Source organism: Gobius niger, assembly GCF_951799975.1.
Source record: "Gobius niger genome assembly, chromosome: 7".
NCBI lineage: Eukaryota > Metazoa > Chordata > Actinopteri > Gobiiformes > Gobiidae > Gobius > Gobius niger.
Genome location: NC_136858.1, coordinates 16868104 through 16891885, shown reverse-complemented (window position 1 = coordinate 16891885; position 23782 = coordinate 16868104). Strand labels below are relative to the sequence as shown.

Sequence of the window (23782 nt, the reverse complement as noted above, 5' to 3'; positions counted from 1 at the left end):
ACATGAGGCAATGTGACTTGGTGCAACTGTAGGTTAGCCTTTTATTCTTCTCACAGCCTTGATCGCTAACAAGGCCTTATTTGAGCTTGCACATACATCGAAGCGGGCAGATATTAAAGCAAGACAGAATGATGAAGTCCAGTGTGTAGCTAGCCGCATGTTTATTGCAGAGCCGATTATAGTTTAAAGCGCACTTAACAGCACAGTCGTAGCATAGTAGTGAGATTGAAAATGCACGATGAAGTTAGGATTAGCTGGTAAATGCTGACCATGTTTACAGAGTTTGCGTTAGGCTGTGGTAATGATTAGTCTTTCCATTAAATCCAGAATAGACTATTCTGCTTCCATGAGTACTTTATGTGTTATAACCCTAGTTACAGTTAATTACTATGTAGTTCGGCTCAGTCCGATACAGAGCCCGCCGATGTTTCAGGTATCTGTATCAGCGACTATCCCATACCGTAATGTGTTTTTGTAAAAGAAGGCTCCGTACAGATGCAAGCCGCAGTTGTGTACTGTGCCATGGCTAACGTGCTCATTAGCTTAAATAGGGCTGTCTCCAGTTCATTTCAGTTTGGTTCAGTTTATTAGCCATTCGCAGCATAAAGCCACATAGGAGGAAAAGTGCAAGGAGCTCAAAGTGCACTGTCAACATTTAAAAAGGACATTACATGACATAAAAACAAACAAATGTCACATAAAATACTTAAGGGTAAAACACTGTACAATAAAAAGTCCGTACAAAAGTTAAATTGCATTATTTAGAGTCATCGCGGCTTGTGAAAAGAAACTCTTAGAATGGAGAACAGTAGAACATTTGATCGAGCGGTATCTTTTCCTTGAGGGAAGGATTTCAAAAATGGCCCCGGCAGGGTGGCCCGAGGAGTCATTAACAATTTGTAAAGTCTTGCTACATACAGCATGTGGCCTCCAGGACCGGCACAGTGCAACCAATGGTCCTGCTGGCTGCGCTAACCACTTTTATCGAAGTCCCCATTTCTTTCAGAGGGAGGACCAAATCACATGATAACTGTTTACACTAAACCCTAATTTTTTGTTGCCTTCCTTTAATCTTTTGAGCAAAAGACATTGTTTATCATGTATGAGCCATATACGGTGGGAGGAACAAACGAGTACACCATTTTGGAATTCTGCCTAAATTGGTCATAAAATGTGGTCTGATCTTTATTAAAATCACAAGAATGAGTAAACAGTGTCTGCTGGGTTAATCAGTCCACAGTATATTTTTCCAGTAGTGCTGTGGATCATCCAAGTGCTCTTTTGCAAGCTAAAGTGTTGTTTTTGTTTGGGAAGAACACACAACGTCACACACGTGTGAAGGAAATGGAACAGCACACTAACATCAAAACCCCACTGTGAAGTATGGAACAGGGAGAATCATGGTGTGGGGCTGCTTTGTTGCCTCAGGGCCTGGACAACGTGGAAAAATTAATTCACAAGTTTATCAATAGGTATGTAAGTAATCAATACGTAAGTGAACCCTTGTATTAAATAGCTGGCTGACCCTCCATTTGCAGCAATAACTGCTTTTCTGCATTTGCTCACAATGATCAGGATGACTCTTAGACCATTTCTCTTTACAAAACTGCTGCAGTTCAGTGAGATTCAGGTGGTGTACTCACTTATTCCTCCCTGTCCTGTGAATCTTTACACGTTATGGCCAATAAAAAATATAAAATGTAAATGTTTGGGTGGTATTAGTTAAACAGACACTGTTTACTCATTCTTATGATTTCAATAAAGATCAGACTGTATAATGAGGCAAAGCATCTTTTTACAGGCTTCACTATTGTTTTTATTCACTCCCCGCGGATATCGGATTGGTCTTGGTATCGGCGACTGCACTGAGCCCAAGTACAGATATGGGATTGTATTGGGGGAAAATGGTATCGAAACACCTCTTTTAAGATATCGTTTAGGGGCACCTGAGAAAACACAAATAAGAGTAAAGAATGAAATATCTGGTTAACATCTGTGTGGAGCAAATTATAAAAGAGAGTTAAACATTTTCACAGTTTTTTTTCACGGTTTTTAACTGGGGCCTTAACTGTGAAAATTAACTGTGTCAATTTTCACAGTTATGCTGATGATACACAGTTATACATCTCCATGTCTCCTGATGACACGAGGCCAATAAATGCACTTTTTAACTGCATTTTAGATATCAAATCCTGATTAGCTTAACCAGGACAAAACTGAAATGTTAATCATCGGCCCTGAGAGAGAGACTTTTACCCAAACTACAGTCACTGTCTATTAATCCTTCCTCACAGGTGAAGAACGTGGGTGTGATCTTTGACTCTGAGCTGGCGTTTATTCCACACATTAAGAATATCACAAAGATAGGTTTTTACCATCTAAAGAACATAGCCAGAGTCCGCCCCATTCTCTCTTCGGCCAACACGGAGACGCTAATGCATGCTTTTATCACCAGTCGTATCGACTACTGTAATGCCCTGCTTTCTGGTCTTCCCAAAAAGAATATCTCAAGTTTACAACTTTTACAAAATTCAGCAGCTCGTGTCCTGACGAAGACCAGGAGGCGGGACCACATTACACCGGTTTTAGAATCGCTGCATTGGCTCCCCATGTGTTTCAGGATCGATTTTAAAATTCTTTTAATGTTTTTTAAATGTCTTAATGGTCTTGGTCCTTCTTATCTTTCAGAACTGCTTTTACCTTATGAACCTTCACGGCCCCTTCGCTCCTCCGGCCGGGGTTTCCTAGTTATTCCTAAAGTCAACAAAAAGACTCATGGTGAGGCGTCTTTCCAATATTACGGCCCTCGCCTCTGGAACGACCTGAGGAGGAGCTCAGGGCTGCAGAGAACGTCCTTTTTAGCTTAGCCTTTAACTGACTAATCTATTTATTTAATCCTAATATATAAAATATATATATAGAGGTTGTGCCAGGCATATTGTCTTAAATGTTGTAATCTGTAAAGCACTTTGTGATACCTTTCGGTATGAAAAGTGCTTTGTAAATAAAGTTTGATTGATTAATTCATAGCAGCAGTGAGCCCCAATGCATTTGCCCAGTCTCTGTATCCAGCTAAAACGGCCCTGGTGTAATGACGCAAACACATCGACATGTGGGTTTCATAGCTGAGGTTTAACAGGCACAGCTCTTATCTCGGCTGAACAAACTCCTCGAATGATGGAAATGTTCTCCGGATGTTATCTTGTCCTCTGTGGAAATGAGATAGCCTGCCACCTTTATCGCTGCCCTCACACTCTGGAGGACTCCCATGCTGCCGTTAAAAACACAAGGGCCACTGGGCAGTTTAGGGGGGAAGCGACCAACTGTCCTGGCAACTACCAAGAACAGGGGAGTAGGAGGTGATCCAACTGACAGTAAGGGAAGGGAAAGGGTTTTGGCATGTGCAATTTAGACGGAGGTGCAGGTGGTTAGAATCGTGTAACAAAAAGTCCTCCTCTTTGTTAAAACATTTCACACAATTATTAGAAATATATGAACAACCTATTATTTCATTATGAATGTGAGGAAATAAAAAAAAGTGTCTGTACTGTGAGATGTGATAAATACATTTCACAGGGAGTGGGACATCCCAGGTGACCAAACAGGAGGTTTAAATAGCCAACATTTGATCGTCTTCCAAAGGCTTTATTTTGATCACTCATTGCAAAAAGTAGCATTACTGGTGCCTAGAATAAGGAGTATGTTTGGTATTGCTGGTGCCCTTGTTTTTAGTTTTACAGTATATTCGATTTTGAGGCAGCATCATACAACCTGGAGTATTAAGCAGTGTGGGTTTAAGGGATTTTATAAGATCAAAAAATCAGATCCAAGTTTAATTTTCTATAGAAGACTACACAAAATGCCCAAAATGCTAATACTGAAATGAAAAATCATGATATAATGTATTGTGTGAATAAACCTGAGAATGAGAGGTATCAATAAATGAAATGTCAATAGCTATTGTTTCGATATTGCAAGAGGGGGTAAGCATTTATAATTCATCTTCTGCCAACTGGAATGTTGTATGTTCCCAATTTAATTTCATCCATTTGTGACCTTTGCAGCCCAAATTAAGCTAGTAAATAAATAAGTGAAAGCCAATAACTCTACAAACCTGCTCATTCTCAATGTTATATAGATTGACAGGTGTGGATCAAGGATTGTTTACTTGATGCCTGAAGAAACATGAATAAAAGAATCACTGAATCATGAATGAAAAAAAGTATTCTTCCATTTTGTATCATTTTGAATTTATAAGGCATCATTATTCAAACATGTGATATGGCAAGATAAAATCCATCTCCATAATCCATCTAGGTATTCAAAACTTGATGAGTAGAATATAAATTTAGTTATTTTGCATATTTTTCCTCAAGTCAAAGTCCAAGTTTATTTTTTTTATATCCAACAAGGGTAAAGTGAATTTATTTCAAACATTACTCATATATTTACAAAATAAGCTAGCCAAAGGGTAAAAGTAATTAAGCATGCATCTCTGCTGAATCCTTCTATTTCAATGAAAGAATTACATATACTCTATCTAATACCAAATGCACATCTCACTTCAGGATCAGTGGGAGGCAAACAAAGTCATTTCAAAGATGTGCCCGTCAAAACATCGCATCGCTCTGTTTTTACAAGAACCCACATGTCGGTCGTACCATGGCAACACAAATCTTATTCTTGTTGCTCTTATTTCAACTATCCGGCAAATCCACCTCTTGTTTTCAAAGCTTTTTTTTTTTTCCTTTCCCTCTTCCTCTCTAACAGGTGCAAAAGCTCTCAACTGCACACATCAAAGAGCCGTGTTGCACCTGTGAATAAATCAAATGCTGTGGATCCAGACTGGGGCCCTCAGTCCCAACACCAAAGACGCACAATTCAAAGTGTCTGATTTGATATGCATGAAGGGACGGTCTTTGGAGGTCCAGCGCTTGTTTACTGAGATGTGTCTTTTGTCCTTGGTAGAAGGTCTGATATTCCATCAAGCCACTGTATTTACATATATTTGTTGCTCTGCGTCAACATGATGAAACACATGCATGGATCACTGCAAAACGCACATGTGTGGGACTAATGTGTTGAAAACGTCCCACATGGTAGACTCTCTTGTCAATGGTGGAGGTTTTATAATAAGTGGAATTACATATTGAAAATCTATAATAGTAATAGTACAAACTTAAAGGGACTAAACAGAGTTTATAAATGTTAAAATTCTGTATTTTCCTCCCCCTACATGTTCCAGCCATGTCCTAATGTGTAGAATGAGCCTAGACCTGTTCACCACAACTGCCTCTAAAATCCTGCACTGTCACTCAAAGAGGTGTCAATTCGGGTCTGAAGTGCCGTCATGCGAACTTGCATCTAGCCCCTTTAAAGACGCACTATGCAACTTTTTAAGTTGGAAAAAACAAATCTTGATATTTGCGCGCACTGGACCTTTTAAAGTCTCGGCGGCGTTATGGGTGCAGCATGGCACCTTTGCTTTCCCTCACAGTGGCCTCTATGACGCTCCAGGATCATTTGTATTTAGGGGTTCGTACCAGAAACAGGCCCGAAACCCCAAAACAATTGATTCCAGAGCGTCATAAAGGCTACTGTGAGGGAAAGCAAAGGTGCCATGCTGCACCCATAACGCCACTGAGTCACTAAAGGTCAAAAACACTCAAATATCAAGTCTTTTTTTTTTTCACATAAAAAGTTACATAGTTCACCTTTAAGCTATTTCTTCTTGTATATATGTTCTTCCATCTTATTTTTTAACTGCTTTTTCAAACCCAACTTTCAGATTGATGTTTAGTAAGATCATATGGCATGTGCTGTGATCTTTCAGCTGAGAAGACGTTACTTACATTTCCTTATTGTTCTTTCATTAAGGCACATGCACTGGGTCTGTACATTGTAACACAGCAAAAGAACAGACCTTGTTGCATTGTCTTCACCTACATTTTTATTGACCGATGCGAGATAGAAGTAGCTGTACACGGGCGTGAAACATGCAAATAATTAATATGCTTGAACAATTGAGATGTGCAGAAGGGCTTGTGAGAGCGAGAAAGGAAAACTAATCACTAATTCACTTTGGACAGGAAAATTCAGATACCACAGCTATAACGTTTTTTAAACTTTAGAAACCTTATTAGGATTCGGTCCATACAGGTTGGAATATCTGTGTCAGGTGGAGTTGTTCCAATGCAGTGCAACATGATGGGTGCTATATTTAACAACACGGCTCATCTCTTCTATATCTTACACAGTGTGTGTGCTGCTGAACAAGCGTATGCTGTCGTACAAGGATATGACCAACATAAGAATTCATGCATTATAACAATTCGCGGCTTCTCTCTAGTCTCGTCTTTTTTGGTGGAGCAATTCGTTCCTAATAATTCGTTTTGCTATGCCATGTCAGCATAATGAATCAAGTGCTCAAAACAATATCTGGTATCTTGGGATAAAAGCATCTACCAACAACACATGCTTTATGTAATGTAGGGTGTCTGGAGATTAGCCCATACGTGCATTGGGAGGTGGTACACAGCCTGAAGACTTTCTGAACCCACTGCACTCCATCTCTTGCACCTGTAGAGGCCAATTCCGAAGCTGAATGGTGGTGTGTCGCCTTTATTTGTCAAGTTGTGGCAAGTCCAAAACCCAAGTGCAGTCTGCAACCTGAGCCGCTGAGGCGGGGAAGGCAGAGACAGTCAAGACCAGACACATCCCACCGTCTCCTCACAGGTGTCGGTCAATAATTAACTTTCTGTATGGTTAAGTCAACCAAAGCGAACGGACGGCAACTGCATGATTCTGTGTGCATCGGAAAGTAACTCAATATAACGCATGTTTAACTTCTACTTTTGGGGAGGAAACATGTCACCGGAGTGCAGTTTTTGTATAAAATGTGATTTGGTGGTGTGCAAACGAAAGGATCTAAGGATTTGTGGCCAGGCTGTAGTAATTGTAATAAAAATAGTTGGTAATATAACGTACTGTAAGCATAAATGATCATAGCAGCAGTACTGTAGCAGCTAGTAGTAGTAGATGGTAGTGGTGGAAGCGCTGGTGGTGGTAGTAGTTGTCGTAGTAGTGGTGGCAGCACCAGGTGTTATTTTTGTAGGATGTGCAATTCATTTTCAACCATTGGCCTATACAGTCTTGTTTAGTACAGCTGGGTGTAGTAATCAAGTACTAGTATACAGAAGGTGTCGACATTTTTATACAGTCGTCTCAAGAATCCTCCAATTCTCTTCTCCAAAGTCCCATCAGACGATAGATCACTAGTATGCAGGTACTTGTTTACCAGTATAACAAATGGTAAACAAGTACTACTAGGCTACTGCTAAAAGCACTGAAATCTGGTAATGGGGCCAAACATTTTTTTCTTTAGATACCAAGTTTCAATGGGTCATTTGACAGCACTAAAGAACGCTACATTCTTGCTCAAATGATAAAGCTCAAATTAGGCCCGTCACGATAACATATTTGAAGTTCGATATATTGAGGCAGAAAAGTATCGAAATAAACGATAATATTGGCTCTAAACGATACTAGATACAGTCAACTTTCAGGCATAAAAATAACAGTAAACCTTTGTTCTAAAAGTGCATCTTCATATCCTAAAATACCACACACACTGCAATAAACACACAAAATAATTTAACTCAATTTGCTGCATTTAGAAGTCAATTTGTTTTACAAAGAAAGAAATGTAGACACGATAAACATCGAGGCCTAAAATGTATCGTTTATCTGCCATTTATTGAACGATAAGTCAGTATAGTAATAATCGTGACAGTACTATAAATACTATAGCAAATGGTACAATAAAGCATAGGCCTGTTATTCAGGAAAGTAAAGTTGGCCTATGGGAAAAGTTAAAGGTACCCTGTCTTTTTGTTAGGTAGTACTTTTATGCACTTTTTAATTCTTCTGCCATGTTCCAATCCCCTGCAGGAGTGGGCCTATCAAATTGCTTTTGTATCCAGGGACCCCAAATCTGAGCCGAGACAAAGCATTGGGTCCAGGTGGATATACAAAATCCCTGCAAGTTATCTTCCACCTTTTAAAGTCGCCTAAAACTCCTCAAACGTCAGTGCTCCGACTAATTACAGCGGCTAAAAGAGGCTTGAGCAAAAAAGCCCACGTCTCTGGCGAGTACTTAAAGTAAGAAGGCAGCTGGGCAGAGCGTCCTCGGGAGAGATACATCAGATATAAAAGAGAGGAGACGGCGATACTCTTCACTTAAGAGCCATTCTGTGCGTCTCTGTCACTCGCTCCCACGCTTTTTCCTTTCCTCGAACAAGCCCCACGCAGATCCATCGCTCTCAGCCCAAAGGTGTGTGGGGGGTGGGGTGTGGGGGAAACAAACCCCTAAAATATTAAGCTTAATTTGTTTCATATGCTCTAAATTAACGTCTCAATGTTGATGCGCAACGAACCAAAATAGCCTTTTTTTTTTTCTCCAAGTGATTTCCCTGCGGATTTGCAAACACTGAGCGCACACATTACGCACAGGTTTCTGCTGTTTCCTCAAGCAACTTGGCAGTGTCACAAATCGATGACTCTACAGGCGACGAGGCACTTGCGCACGAATGGCGGCCTCTGCTGGTGATACGTATGTACTGCCATTAAAACAGATGATGCTTTTCTCCTCTTATCACTTTCGGTTTATCCTTTTAACCTCCTAACCCCCACCTGAACCGAGCACATTTTCTCCAGTTTGACTTAAACCAAATCTGAAAGCTTCTTGAAAAAAGTGTTAGGGATAAAAAGAAGACGAAAACGAGGATTTAAAAAAAATGACCAAAAAGTGATGGAAAAATGGAAAAAAAAAAATAATGAAAAAAAAATGAAAGAAAAAAAAAATCGAGGAAAACATGACAAAAAACAATGAAGAAAATGTTCCAAATGTGATGAAAGAATGACAAAAATGTGACAAAAAATGTGACAGAGACGCAAGAAAAATGACGATAACGCAGCAACTACACGAAAAAAAGATCCTTCTAGACGAGTTTTGTAGCTCTTAGCTTTCAAATGAGGGGTTACTCTGGTGTTACCAGTCAATCTTTTTTTCCCATCTGTGGCAGAGTGGACATAGGAATATCTCAAGAGGGGTTTTCCCATGTGCCCATCTCACAGCCTCTTGATCCTGCTACCAAAGACTGAGGATTCACAATCTGTTCCAGGTCCGATTGACTGACTGACCCTTCCCTCTGCTGGGCTAAATAACTACTGTTTGCATCCAAGGTTTGAAAGTGATGCAGTTTTGTTTTGCGCTTTACATCATGTGCTAGGACTGACACTAGCTACCTGAAGTAGAAACGTTTTTGTATCAATCTTGGGAGCTGCTCTTGCATTGTTTAATTCCCCCCCTGACAATTATATCAATACAACTCTAGTGAAATACTATAGATTGCCATGTGTAGGAAGTTTATTCACAAGAGACAGCACTAATGTTTAAAAACAATTATGTAAATTGCAGTCTGTTAATAGTAGGCACACACTCTAAGCTTTTTCTGAGGTCTCTTTTAATCTATAATATTCTGCTGATCTGAATCACTGTTGAAAACATGTGAATATTTTATCTCTGAAACCCTTTAACATGCAAAGGTTTGTCATGCACACAACAAAACACTCAAACTAGAAATAAATGAGATGGATAGAGAAAAAGGATCTTAACAAAAGTGCTTTGCTTATACCTCTATTTGGAATCATTAAAACAGTTTAAACAGTCATCACTTCTATAATCTTCAGAGAGATCATGCTCTTCCAAACCACATGAAATAGTCCTGTCCCTGGGCCTGTGCAGCCTGCCCTGACTTGAGTCGGGGGTTGCGGGAGAACCTCCTGTTGCCGGTGGGATCGCTGACCTGTTTCTCCATGTAATCGCTCTTAAAGATACTGGCGTCTTCTCCGGGTTTGACTTCAACACCCTCATCGCACAGGGAGAAAGTGGACCGGTGCTGGCTGTCTACGGTTTCTCTGTGAACACCTGCCTGCAGAAAAGCTACATAAAGTAACATTGTAAAGTTCTGTGAAATCTTTTAAGAAAACGTCATATTTTGGAACGTTTTTCTTACTTGGTTATAGGTGAGGATGCTGTCTTGCAAGGCGTACTTGTTGTCATGTTCTGAGTATGGATATTCTCTGCATTTCTGTGAAGAGAATCCTTTTTAGAACAACTCAAACTAAATGATATGATGCAGATTAAACACATCAGTCTGTTTCCCCCCCCCACAAAGAATGGAGCATAAAGGATTTTACAGGCATAAACTAAATCAGGTATAAGGCCTAGTTCATTAATTAATTTTACTGATGCTTGATTCCACAATTACAATGTTATTTCCCCATGGTTTAAACGTTTTAAAAGGTTCTTGATCTGATTGTTAAGTCAGCATGAGCCCACTCTTTGTGTCGCCAGTTCCTGTCACTATCAACCACTTTTAAATGAACCCAAAAGGACATTCTCTCTTTCTTTGCAATGCCCCTGGACAGTCCCCAATCAAGTCCACCTTAAAGCCACACCGCGTAAGATTTCACCCAATAAACAAAATTGAAATACAAGCATTTATTTTATGATTGATTTTTTTTTTACCATTGAAAAAAACCTCAAACAAACATGTGCTTTTGCTGTGAGCGGCTCAGCTCTGCTAAAACATGACTATAACTTTACAGGGAGAGGGTACGTCTCCAGCTCGTCTCCATGGAGATGTCGACTAAAGTCAGCAGAATTGAGAGTTTAACATGTTTGGTCCTCATCCAGATCCATTCTTTCATTATCCATAGCAAAAATAGCATTTTCTGTGTGGAGATATAGTCATTGAGAGCATGTTTTGTGTTGATGGCAACAACATAGCCCAAAATGTTACGCAGAGTACCTTTAAGTTAAAACAGTTGAAACAGTTGCATTTACAGTGCAGTGTTATTTATTTTTTCAGTCATATAATTTTCTTTTATGTAGATGCCATTTTGAGGAAACATTTCCTAAAGAATAGAATAGTTTGTGCTGTTTCTCCTGTTGCTCCAGAGTCCTGTCCACAGTGAAAAAGCACAAATGTTTGTTGCACTGAATACAGGGCAGGCGCACATACTGTAAGCGTCTTGCTTCACCTCCCTTTGCGGCTCAATGTTGTTTTACACACTAATAGAAAAGTTAATTTGACATTTTCAATTACAAAATGATGTAAGCAGATGTGTTACTGTGACTGAGGCAGGAAAGTCGATAGTGTTTTTCCAACAGTTACAAAAGACTGAAAAGGGAAACAAACTGTTGATTGTCCAGTGAGAGGGCAACCCATTTAACCTCTTAGTATAAAATATTGCCCGAGTCGCATATTATTTTAATTATTCATGACAATTAATAATTTAAAACTTGTGTATGGATAGATGCCAGCAGGGCCATGCTTAGGGAGTCCAAAATATGGCAGTAGGAAAGATCGTAGTACAGAAATGATATTACTTTTCAGTTATAAAAACATTTGTTGTAAAATAAAGGCTACAGGTTCGATCAAAAATATTACCAGCAAATACATGAGCTCTTGTTTGGATGCAGTGAGGACTCTGACAGAAGGAAAACCAGGTATTATTGCGAGGCCGTTTTAAAGTGTGCCATTTTTCAAAGTAACAACGCGGTCCTTATGGGCTCTCAGCGTTTTATGTGATAACACCGAGAAGCCGCGAAACACAAAACACAATGGCGTAGCCTACATTATCTACACACACCTGCTGAGATTTCCATTTAGGATAGCGCTCGATCTGCAAAGCCTGCGGCACTGTTGATTTCACTTGAGTCAGCATGATGCCAGTGCTGGTACAAGTCTCTCGGCTTCCCACCTCGCTCCCTGCTGCGTCGGGATGAGCGAACTGCAAGAGAGGGGGAGAAATAAAAAAAAAACCTGCATCTTTCTTGTAAGTGCCAACAACTACACTAAATTTGTTCAAAATAAAGCTCACCCATTTCCCGCCGCGGTTGGCTGGCGTGAACTGTCTTCTACCTTTTACCATTTTGACAAGATTGAGGTTTTTGATTGTGCCTCTGTAGTTTGTGGGCTCTCAATCTAAAAGTCACGACAAACTAAAGCCAACACTGGCGGTGGCCATGGAAACCGGCTGTAAACAAGCAACCTGAAATTTGACCTTGGTTTTGCCGTGGAGATATGCAAGGACGAATCTGGACGGACTTTCACTTCGCAGGTTTTTAATGAAAGAAAAACAAAAACAAGAGGTTTAGTAAGAACGTATAATACATTCAATCAAAGCAAAAATCCAGTGTTAAATATTTCTCGCTGAAGCTTATTAAAACAATTAAAAAAGATTCTTAACTTAAGAACAGAGTATTTTTTCATTAACGTGTGCCAGTGATCACGAACACATCAGGAAAAATTCAAGCAATTAAATAGTAAAAAAAAAAAAAAAAAAAAATCATTTTCATTAAAGCCAAGTATTAGATTAAGCCAATGCAATTTGTCAAAGCTAAACGTCTAACAGGACATTTTTAGTGTGAAAATAAATTAAAACTAATTGGCTCAGTATTAATAGCTTTAACTAGGAAATCTCACATAGTTAAACAGGTGCATTGGAAATTGTAAGGCAGTAATTTTGACTCTCTTTATTTCATCCGCAGTGATTTTTTACTGAGGGCTTTGGTGCAGCAGCGCCAGTTAAACAGGTCGTCACCTCGGGAACACATGGCATGCCTATTTCTTTGTGTTTCTTGAAGTATCTGACCAGCCGGTGAAACCTGAGGGAAAAAAAATAATCTTTTAGGCGCAGAAAATCATGCACAGTGAGCAGTATGTTGCAGAGCGAGAATAAACAACAACAACAACATTGTTTTGTTTTTTTCGTCTCAGTGTTTTAACCTCTTACCACAAGCCCTAAAGTGATAGTCTGTAAGTTTGCAAAGTGAGGTGAGTGAGTGAAATTTGAAAGTAAACAATCAAATTCCTCCTCTCTTTAACCAGAAAGCCCTTCTAAGTTTGCAAAAATGAGGAAAACAGAAGCAGAATATTCCAAAGCAAATGATCAAGCTCCTCCCCCTCCTCCTGATTGGACCTGACAGGCCGGTTCACAGGAAAAGCTTGTCTCATTGGTCATCGCGGGAGGATACTAGACTCTGATTAGCTGCTGACATCCGGGAAGGAGGGACTTTACAAAAAATAATATGTATATATTATTACTAACTTAACAAGATGCAAGACCAGGTGGTGGATTTTGCACATTTTATAAAATTTGGAAAATATTTAAACTTCCAGACTATCACTTTAACCGAGCAATTCTAAAACCTTCTTGACTGGAGCTTACAGAATATAGGCCAGAGTTACACCTCATCATTGGAAAGCTATACCTACAAAAGTGATGATTATTGCATTGTCATCGCATTTTTCCCCCACTTTTTTTTGTCTTGCTTTTGTTTCCTTGTCATTGTTTTCTTGTCACTTTTGCAGACCCGTTTTGACGCTTTTCTCAAGAAGCTTTCAGATTTAGGTAAAGCCAAACTGGAGAAAATGTGCTTGGTTCAGGTGTGGGTTAAGAGGTTAATGTGCGGCAAACAACTGATTGAACTGATTGACAATTCATTCTCATAGTATTTATTCACTCTAGGCTATCTCTAATAAACCGATTAAAGAGAGAGAGACAGTTGATAAGATTGTGACAGACAGATTAAAAGAATGAAATAGAAAGAAAGAAAGAAAAGAAAAGAAAAGAAAAGAAAAGAAAAGAAAAGAAAAGAAAAGAAAAGAAAAGAAAAGAAAAGAAAAGAAAAAAAAGAAAGAAAGAAAGAAAGAAAGAAAGAAAGAAAGAAAGAAAGAAAGAAAGAAAGAAAGAAAGAAAGAAAGAAAGAAAGAAGGAAAGAAGGAAAGAAAGAAAGAAAGAAAGAAAGAAAGAAAGAAAGAAAGAAAGAAAGAGGTACACCATGGTAATGCTAACTCACACATTATTTTCGTGTAACGCAGTTAGTTAAATCACGTTCTAGATCACTCCGCTGCCGTTGTTTCCATAGTAATGACAACTAATTGAGCAGGAACTAGCTTCAGGTAAAACAGCTTAAGAAGTGAGTGGGACCATGGTATAAACGGATTAAACGACTCGGAGCTGTGCATTATACGGTTTTAATGCATCGCGTCGTGGCGTTCTTGACTCCGCGTCAGGCATTAAAACTGTATAACGCACGGCTCCTCGTTGTTTAATCCTTACATAATTTTGGACCTTGATCTATATTATATTAAGATTGGAGATCTCTCAGCAGCAGCAAGAGTTTGAGTCCTGGCTCCAACAATTTGCTGAGGCTCTCACTCTTTCTCACCTCCCTTCACCCCTTTCACTCTGTCCCGTCCTTTCCAATGAAGTCTACGGGCCAAAAAAGATAAAGATGTTAGAGCTCTTACTTCTCCTGAGTGTTGTTGAATTCATTGACTCTGTAGGCCTCCTCTCTCCTCTTGTCCATCCAGTGCTGCAGTAGCTGGTCGTTCTCTCTCTGGACCTGAGCCAGCGCCTCCTTCAGCCTCTCCTGCTCTCTCTGCAGCGACGCCAGTTCTTTAGCCTGACACTCCACTGTGAACTCGTTCTCCGACAGAGCGGACTTCAGGCTGTTACTGCCTTTTGCCAGACGGAGAGCTTCTTGGTGGTAGTGGGACACGCTGGAATAGTCAGTGGTGGTTTGTCAGTGGTGTTGACGGTGAGAAGTACTTTTGGTGTGCAAGGATTAGATTACCGTGATTGCCAGTATTGCAGTTCGGCCTCTTTTAAATACAGGACAGCAGTGAGATCCGAGACAGTCTGAGAGAGCTGTAGAGGTACAGGTCAATGATTGTACAGCTTTGTAAAAAAAAAAAAAAGATTATTACTTCACTACATACATACTATGTCTAGGCACGCCGAAATTACCTCAGTAATATTAAATGCCCCCCGCCCCCCCCCCCCGTCCTGATGCCACCCCACAAAAATGCAAGTGCCACCCTCGGGCCACCCCAGAAAAAGAAAGGCTTGACACGCCACTGGGCTTATCAGACTTTCATTGAAGAGCAGCAGGGGCCAATATAAAGACATTTGCCAGTCCAGCACGATCCGAATATTGGCCCCTGTAGAAAACAAATCCTAACCTTTTCTCCCAGGTGCTCACTCTCCCTAAGTTGCAGCTGGAGGAGTCTTGTTTGTCTTCCATCTTCAACGCCAATGCTTTAAAAAAAAACAAAAAAAACAACTGTAAGAGAAGAATATGCATTAGATTGATTAATCTGAGCGTCTCAGACCTTTTACAGTGAACCTCCTCCAATATTTGAGTGCGAAATTCAAGCCTCTGCTGCACATCAGACACTAAAACAAATTATGTAATACATCATTCTGATCTCTACCACAAAATCACCCAAGCAGGCTGCAAACCATTGAATGTTACAGCATGTGAACAAACCACTGAATCTTACAGCATGTGAAGACGCCAGAAAAGGGGACTTTCTCCTTTTCGTCCTCTGCTGAAGTCGGGAGCGCACGTGACTTTTCCAGTCCACCATTGTCATAAATCAACTACACAGGTAGAACTAAAGACAACCAAAAGGTGTAGAATTAAGTTGATTTTTGATGTTCTGAACGTGGCGTGGGAGATCGAAGCACCGTTAGTTAAACTTTCATATGTCCTCGAGAAAATTCACAGCTCCGCCTGGCTCCAATCAGCTGTGGATGTGGATGGGCAAAACAGATGAGCCCTGCAGACTTATGCTGCCCCCTACTGGCGTCTGATGTATGTACCAAAATAAAAGATGGAATGTAGTTTGCACAGATCTATGGCACAGGCATGCGCGAGCAATGGACTCTCGTTCCACAGGTTGAATCATCATCTCTAAAAATAGTGATTACAATTACATTTATGCATAATGGGCTAAAGTTTGTGCTGCGTAACGTATTGGTCAGTTATACAGATTTTTGTTTCGTGTTGTAGAAAACATAATGTAACTAAATACAACGACAAGTTTGCCAAAATGACTCTCAAATCGCCTCTATATATACGGGAATATGGGGAATATACGAGAACGCAAGAAACCTTCTGGAAAAAAACAACGTGATGAAAGTACTTCCGGGCCACATCAAAAGTCTTGCAAAAATCTCCTCGTAAAATTACTTCTAATCACTTTGTAACGTGATTCAATAACTTTAGAGTCCACCCTATGCACAAACGCAACGTTTTAAAATAACGATACATAGATAGAAAATTGTGTATATTGTATGATGACCCGGAAGTACTCGCAAGCAGATTCGCGAACGTGAGCTGCCACCACAACAAACGGTTGTTCTTGAGGCAGCTCGGACCTCACAAGATTTGTGTTCGCGATCAAGTGACAAGTTACGACCGTTTCCACAGACGAAGGTTATTAGATTTTACACGTAGTTTAGTAAACTTAATATTCACCACAGTTGATTGTGGAGCTAGCTCATCAAGCTACAGCAACAAAGGTAAAATATGTCATGTGTGAATCGTGACATCTCTAAAATGCTCAGTATTAGATAGCTTATTTAAAAGCTCATTTGTGGTCGCGGATGTCCAGAATGAGCTCCTCATCGGCCGGAGACAGAGAGGCCGACACCCCCTTTGACAGCTCAAAGGATGACTGCAGTGGACTCACATGTACAGGAGAGAGCAGTAAACAGGTGAGCCCCTGGGCTAACTTTGCGTCTAAACTTTTCTTATTCCCTTTTCCCCTTAAATGCATTCAAGTAGAGGTAGACATTTAGAGTAAATGTGGGACTAGAGTAGACATTTTGGGTGCTCAGATTGGGACCAAAAGCGACTGCACCAACATCAATATGAAAAGGTGGGTAGAGTAGCCAAAATATTTACTCAAGTAGGAGTAACGTTACTTTGAAATAATTTTACTCAAGTACAAGTAAAAAGTAGTGACCCAAACAGTTACTCAAGTTAGAGTGGAGAAAATGTTACTTGTGTACTACTGTGCAGTGTTAATTTCGTCGATTAAATATTTAGTCTTAATTTTAGTCAAAGTGTTATTTTTGACGACTAAAATTGGACTAAAACTAAATTAAAAGTTTTTCATGAGACTAAAACTATGACTAAAATGTCCAGATATTTTAGTTGACTAAAATAAGACTAAATAAACTAAAATCATCCAAACTTCTACTGACCGTCTGAAAAAGCCTCATATCATGTAAATTCACTGCCAAAGGATCAGCTCTGAGCTTTGTTCATGTGGAGCAGCTCCATGAAGCAGAGGAACAAGATTAAATATGATTATAATGAATATTATCAATGCAAAGTCGACAAAATTCGTCTTAAATTTAGTCGACTAAATTTACTTGCAATTTTAGTCGACTAAAACTAGACTAAAATTGAAGATATTTTTTTTTACTAAAACTAGACTAAAATCGAATTACATTTTCGTCAAAAGACTAAGACTAAAACTAAATTAACATATGTTGTTAAAATTAACACTGCTACTGTGTGTATAACTGAGTAACTGTTTGAGCGGAAAAAGTCTGATTTAAAGTCTTATTTATTTCTTAATGCTGCAATAAATTGTATGAAACAAAACATAAAATGGAAACCATGATATTTCCAAAGAAAATTCACGAAAAACGGTAGAAAATACAGAAAAACTAAATAATTTCAAAGAAGAAGGTCCACGAGACGATCTATTTTTTATCAAAATGAAGCATTTGCCACTTACATATTTACCCGCAATGGAAAAGTAAGTAAGAGTACAGATACATCATTATAATTTTACTCAGGTAGTAACATTAGTAAAAAAGTACCGTATAATATTACTCTAAGAAGTAAAAGTTTTTCAAAAAATTACTGTAACTGAGTACTACCCGCCTCTGTCAATGTGGTAATAAAATATTTTTGATAATTAATACCTTATTGGGGATGGGATTTTATGAATGAACCATTAATTAACCTCTTAACCCCTGCCTGAACCAAGCACATTTTCTTCAGTTTGGCTTTACCCAAATCTAAAAGCTTCTTGACTTCTAGTGACAAAAACAAAAACAAAAATGTGACAAAAAAGCAATGAATGTGCACCAAAAAAGTGACAAGAATGTGACAACAAAGTGATGATGGTGCCAATGCAAAAAAATGATGAAAAAGAAAGTGAAAAAAGTGAGGGCAACATCACAACACAATTCTAGGTCTTAGCTTTCAAATGAGGCATTACACTGTCCTATAAGCTCCAGTTGAGAAGGTTTTAGATTTGGGTAAAGCTGAATTGGAGAAAATGTGCTTGGTTCACGTTAAGAGGTTAATGGAAAGCAGCACTGTGAAGGATCTTTATATCAAATATTGTTAAGGTTCTGGGAAGGCACAAGCATGTATTTTTATACTTTTCATACTGTATCTATCCAAATGTCACACAGTCGATTGTATAGCTCTTCACAGTACAGATGGACAACCACCTAAACTAAGTAGTTAATGCTCAATTTCACCACCAGCTCTCCCCCGTGCACCCTCTATTGAAAAACGCATCATTATCAAACAGCTGAAATTCCAAAAATGTTCAAATACCGTATTTATGGCCCCTATATCATCACGGTATTGTTGTGAATCTGTTGTGCAGAGCTGGGTTATTAACTGATGCTTTTCGTTTTGCAGGACACACTGATATGTTCCGGCAGCAGCGAGATAAAGAGCAGAGCTGTGGTGAAGTACTCCGCTGCTCCACCTCCGACAAGCTACGCAGTACTTCAAGAGAAGACAGACCTGAAGCTGCCTCCTGCGAACTGGCTCAGGGAGAACCCTCAGCTGGGCACGGCCGGCACCACTGTGTTAGGCTCCAGCAGTAAGAGCAAGCCCTTTTCCAGGTAAAATCAAATAAAGATAACTTAAAAATGATAAGATAGAGGCTTCACGCACAAACCCAGAGATAGGTAGATCGATTTTGTGAGGTAGCTATATACATTTATAGAGTAGTGTTTAGTGTTTCATAAAGCGCACTACTAGATTAACAGCAGTGTTAATCTGTAATATTTATAATTTATGGACTCTGCAGTGTTGACTACACAAACAGAGCGGATGCTAATCATTGTTTACTCTTGGCTGAGAGGATCAAACTCGCCCGGCTAATTGCTGCAAACATTCGGAGCAGATGGCCTCCCTTGTTGGTCCGGATGCTCTGAGGAAGATGGATTATTGCTAACAGCAGTATCCATGTTGGGGACTGTTTGTTTGTGTCAATGCACAAGGAAGCATCTATGACAAACTTGCGTATTATCTACTGTATATAGAGCTTTTACTGACTCATTATAATAGAAGCTTTGTATCTTGTGCCGCACTGATTCGCTGAACTGATGTGATTTTTCTTTTCCTAGTTTTGGCATGGCTTACGAGTTCATCGACAGCATAGGAGATGACGTTGACGTGGTTTCGGACTCGGAGGTTTGTGTTGACGGCGCAAAACTAAGGATGCTATTTTGTTTGATCGTGTTTCTAATGTATGGTGTGCCGCGTTTAGAACATCAAGAAGCTGTTGAAAATCCCCTACAGCAAGTCACATGTCAGTATGGCCGTCCACCGAGTGGGGAGGACGCTGCTTTTGGATGAACTGGATATTCAAGAACTTTTTAGGAGATCCTCTCAAGTAAGGATTTTTTTTTCTTTTTAGTGCAGAAAGCAATTTTCAAGTTTTAATGATTTTTTTTTTTTTGTCGGCTTGTTTCAGACGGGAGATTGGACATGGCTGAAGGAGTTTTACCAGCGGCTAATGGATCAAAAGTGGCAAAGAAAGAAGAAAAGTAAGGAGCATTGGTATCAAAAAGCCATCCTTTCGAAGTTTCTTTACTACAGGTTTGTATTTTTTCCCAGTCTATACCAAAAAGAAAATGAAAGCTTTAGTGTTCATCTTTGACGTGACAAATATTTTCAGTATAAATGGTGACGGAGCCGCAGCGCCAGTGCCAAGTGACCTACTTGAAGAAGAGGAGGAGGAGGAGGAGAATGAGCCAGAGGAGCTGAGGTCTTCGTGGCCGACCACCCTCACAACCTCACCTACAGATGAAGACGATTCGGCTGCTGCCAAAGAGGTCCAGTCTCCTACGCAAAAGCAACTGTCAGCTATGGCAGTGTTTGCTTAGTCATCGCTTACCTGAGATGTTGTTGTTGTTGTTGAAACAGGAAGGCGTTTCTGTGGACAGCCAGTTTGCCCTCGGCCATGTGTTGTCAGTTCCGAACGAACAGAATCTTCCTATGCTTTTCAATGAAGGAGAAAACGGTCAGGTAAGAGCATAATACGAACATTGTAGCACAGCTGTAGGAATGTCAGGTTAATGTTTAAGGTGAAATCCGCCATGTTTTGTGACAGCAGCTTGCAACATCCATATAAGTTCATCAGCAAAAAATATACTTCTTTTATTTTAACATTAAAGCAGAACTAAGTAACTTGTTTAACTTTCATAAATCCGTTCGTAAAGTCACTCTGGGTTTAATACAAGTGTTAATGGGATGATTGGGGAGTCTTTCATCTCCCCGTGGTGTCTCTGGCCAGAAAACCAAAATTGCAACTTTCCCTGCCATTGGGTCGGAGGTCCCAATACAAACTAATGAAGTCACAAAGAAGAAGCTAACAGGCTAACGGGCAAAGCTAACTGTGGGCTTGCACCACTTAAACTGTATTTACATCCTAGTTTGAGTGAAAAAAAATTATCTCCATTGTGTAATTGGATGTACAATACCCCTGTCTTCCTTTGTCTATTCTGTCAGCGTAGTATTTACTCTCACGGACAATTAATGAGTAAAAACCCCTTCATGCTACGACCCCTGCAGTGGCGCTTATGGCCTCTAGGGGCATGAGTTACACAGTACTGCTTTAAAAGCATTGAAAGTTATTACATTTTGCGCCAAAATGAAGGGCTTAAAGGGACTATACAGAGTTTAAAAAATCAAAAATTATGTATTTTCCTCCCCCTACATGTTCTGTACTGCTTTAACTCCAGTAGTTTACATTTTAGAACCTCCATTGATTTATTGTTGAGACTGCAATAAATCCTAAAATTCTTAGTGGTTTGGCTGGCACGGTCTCAAGCTCAAAACACCGAATCATGCTAAATCAATTTCATATAAAGATTTTCGATTATAAACTCGCTCAAACATAACATAAACAAGGTGATTTTATGAGTTGGTCTGATCAAAAACAGTCACAATAGACCCCTGAAAAGTTATGGAAGGATTTTAAGTTTATTGAGGCAAGTTTTTGTACGAACTTTGTGCACTATGCTTGCAATGTGCTTTGACAGGGATTACGGAATGACTTTGTGCGTAACGTCATGTGGACCTTCGAGGATATTCACATGCTGGTGGGCTCCAACATGCCCATCTTCGGAGGTGGTCGCTATCCTGCTGTGAGCCTGAGACTCAGGTACGTTTACAATGGCGTCTACATGGCGTACTTTTTTTTTGCACATAAAACTTACCGGTTTGTTCTGCTTTAGGGACAACAATAAGCCCATCAACATCCTGACGGGAATCGATTATTGGCTGGACAATCTCATGTGCAATGTTCCAGAGCTCGTCATGTGCTTTCACGTCAATGGCATTGTGCAGGTATTGTGAACATCCTTTTAAGAACACAATTGTGATTTTTCTGATAATTACCGCAACTTTTCACAATTTTTGAGAGAAGTTTTTTTGTTTTGTTAGGATGACATTTGCAGTGAATAATACATCCCTAACATTCTTCAGTTCTCGCCTTACATAAGCTATTTTTTGTTTTGTTCTCTGCAGAAATATGAAATGATAAAAACAGAAGACATCCCACATCTCGAAAACTCCACTTTTTCCACCAGAGTGATAAAAGACATCGCTCAGAACATCCTCTCCTTCCTCAAGTCCAACTGCACCAAAGAGGGACACACTTACTGGCTTTTCAAAGGTCTCCGCACAATCTGAAGATGATTTATGCTCTTTCCAAGTGTTGATTTTATGATGATGAGTTTGTTCAATTTTGCAGCCAGTGGGAGTGACATAGTGAAGCTGTATGATCTGACGACGCTGTGTGAAGAGGCTGAGGAGGAGTGTCAGAATCCCTTCACTCTGCCCGTGGCTGTCTTACTTTACAAGTAGGTCAACTGGATTTAGGCCCGAGAAATGGAGCCAGTGTTTGAAATTACTTCCTCCTTTCATTGGTACTTTATTTAATAGATACATTTGTCATTTTACTTTTATTTACTTTTTTGGACTTCTAAATATTACAAGTTTTCCTATTTTACCCAATTGTCCTGAAATTTGAATGAAAATAGGCAAATCTTATCAAGCCATACTTTTGACTTTTTACATAAATAGACATTTTTTATTACGTTTGTGTTTTTAGGGTGGCTACCAACTTAATGCTCAAGGCACGACAAAACAGAAAACACTATGGGACAATCCGAACTCTGCTGCTCAACTGTATAAAACTCCTGGACCAGGACAAGCACCCTCAGGTAATTTGGAGGAAAACTACCAGTAACTGCCAAGCTAGTGTTTCTAACCAAACATTAGCTAATATTCGAGTTTAAAGGCGATTGGGGGGTCTTTCAACTCCCCCTGGTGTCTCTGGCCAGAAAGCCACACTTAAAGCTTTCCCTGCTCCGACCCGGAGCACCAATACACACTAAAGGAATCACAAAGAAGAAGTTAACAGGCTAATGGGCAGAGCTAACTGCGAGCTAGCGGCACTTAAACAGTGTTTACAGCCAAGTTTGAGTGGAAAAAAAAGATCTCCATTGTGTAATTGGATGTACAATATCTCTCTCTCCCTTTGTCTTTTCAGCGTAGTATTTATTCTCACGGACAATTAATGAGTAAAAAACAACATGCTACGACACCTGCAGTGGCACTTATGGCCTCTAGGGGCATAAGTTCAATATTTGACTTTACGCAGTACTGCTTTAAAAGTATTGAAAGTTATTACATTTTTGCGCCAAAATGAAGGGCTTAAGTCATTAAAAAGCATTAAATAGAATTCAAACCAGCATTTCTTAGAAAATTGCATTTTGCCATAGAGACGGAACCCACAACAATGACATTACTCAACTTGTTTACTGCATACATTTGTCTAAAACACAAAAACTATGGTATAAAAAAAATTGTTGCCTGTAAAAATAAAAATTACCCCTCATTCCTCTGTTACAATGAATATTTACAAATCTTATTGAATTACATTTGCCAAGATTTTCTGCATGTGTGGCATTAAAAATATAGTGTTTAGGCATTAAAATGACATTAAAAAGCATTGAATTTGACTTGCCACCTGTAGAAACCCGGACTCAAAAAGAGTTACTATAATTGTTAGTGTTAGTTGCTGCTTCCGGGTCTACGATTACGGATAATACGCCACAGACGCCACTGGCCTCTTTTACCCTGCAAATGTCTCTGCCTTCTTGCAGTTTATTGGATTTGTGGATTTAATTTACTGTGAGTATAGAAAAACAGCCCCTTTAATGAATGTACTAATTAGAATTGCATGACTTCGTCTTGGTCAGATCATTGCTTCGGCCAACTACATGCTGTCGGAGCTCTTCCAGCTGGACGATCCCGCTGATGAAGACGAGGGCGAGTCGCTGCGGGCGGGCGGGTCGGAGGACAGCTACAGCGATGAAGAGCGGGAGGAGGAAGAGGAGCTGACGGAGGAGAGCGATGAGAACAGCTCCTACACGCGCTCTCAGCAGCACGACAGTAAGGCCGTGGCGGTCATCCGCTCGGTGGTGGAGCTGTCCGTGCCGGAGAAGTACAAATCCACTCACCAGATCAGAGTAAGATAGAACTCAAACCGCATGTAGCTGTAAGGGAATGTTGTGTTCTAATGCT

The 23782-nt window shown here is 39.8% G+C and overlaps 2 protein-coding genes across 6 annotated transcripts in view; one reads left to right on the top strand and one right to left on the bottom strand.

The window, feature by feature from the left end:
- The window catches only part of edrf1 (erythroid differentiation regulatory factor 1), a 38509-nt gene that overhangs the window by 9072 nt on the left and 5655 nt on the right, over positions 1 to 23782 (top strand). For 3 of the 5 annotated variants that reach the window (XM_079559546.1, XM_079559545.1, XM_079559544.1), the window contains exons 1-13: positions 16236 to 16638; positions 18596 to 18804; positions 19312 to 19378; positions 19455 to 19580; positions 19662 to 19786; positions 19866 to 20022; positions 20114 to 20215; positions 21232 to 21353; positions 21427 to 21538; positions 21719 to 21866; positions 21945 to 22053; positions 22305 to 22416; positions 23458 to 23727. In XM_079559546.1, the coding sequence (XP_079415672.1) occupies positions 16528 to 16638; positions 18596 to 18804; positions 19312 to 19378; positions 19455 to 19580; positions 19662 to 19786; positions 19866 to 20022; positions 20114 to 20215; positions 21232 to 21353; positions 21427 to 21538; positions 21719 to 21866; positions 21945 to 22053; positions 22305 to 22416; positions 23458 to 23727 (1770 nt within the window). In that variant the 5' untranslated portion in view covers positions 16236 to 16527. Of the gene's footprint in view, positions 1 to 16235; positions 16639 to 18595; positions 18805 to 19311; positions 19379 to 19454; positions 19581 to 19661; positions 19787 to 19865; positions 20023 to 20113; positions 20216 to 21231; positions 21354 to 21426; positions 21539 to 21718; positions 21867 to 21944; positions 22054 to 22304; positions 22417 to 23457; positions 23728 to 23782 lie in introns of those variants that run through there. The other 2 variants (XM_079559547.1, XM_079559548.1) reach the window with 2 other exon arrangements.
- LOC306965139 (uncharacterized protein) lies at positions 12566 to 15789 on the bottom strand (the record flags this gene model as incomplete). The annotated part of the gene is made up of 7 exons (XM_079559382.1): positions 12566 to 12736; positions 14385 to 14636; positions 14711 to 14784; positions 15099 to 15174; positions 15249 to 15312; positions 15420 to 15519; positions 15784 to 15789. The coding sequence occupies 7 exons, from the start codon at positions 15787 to 15789 to the stop codon at positions 12610 to 12612; spliced, it is 699 nt and encodes a 232-aa protein (XP_079415508.1). The 3' UTR covers positions 12566 to 12609.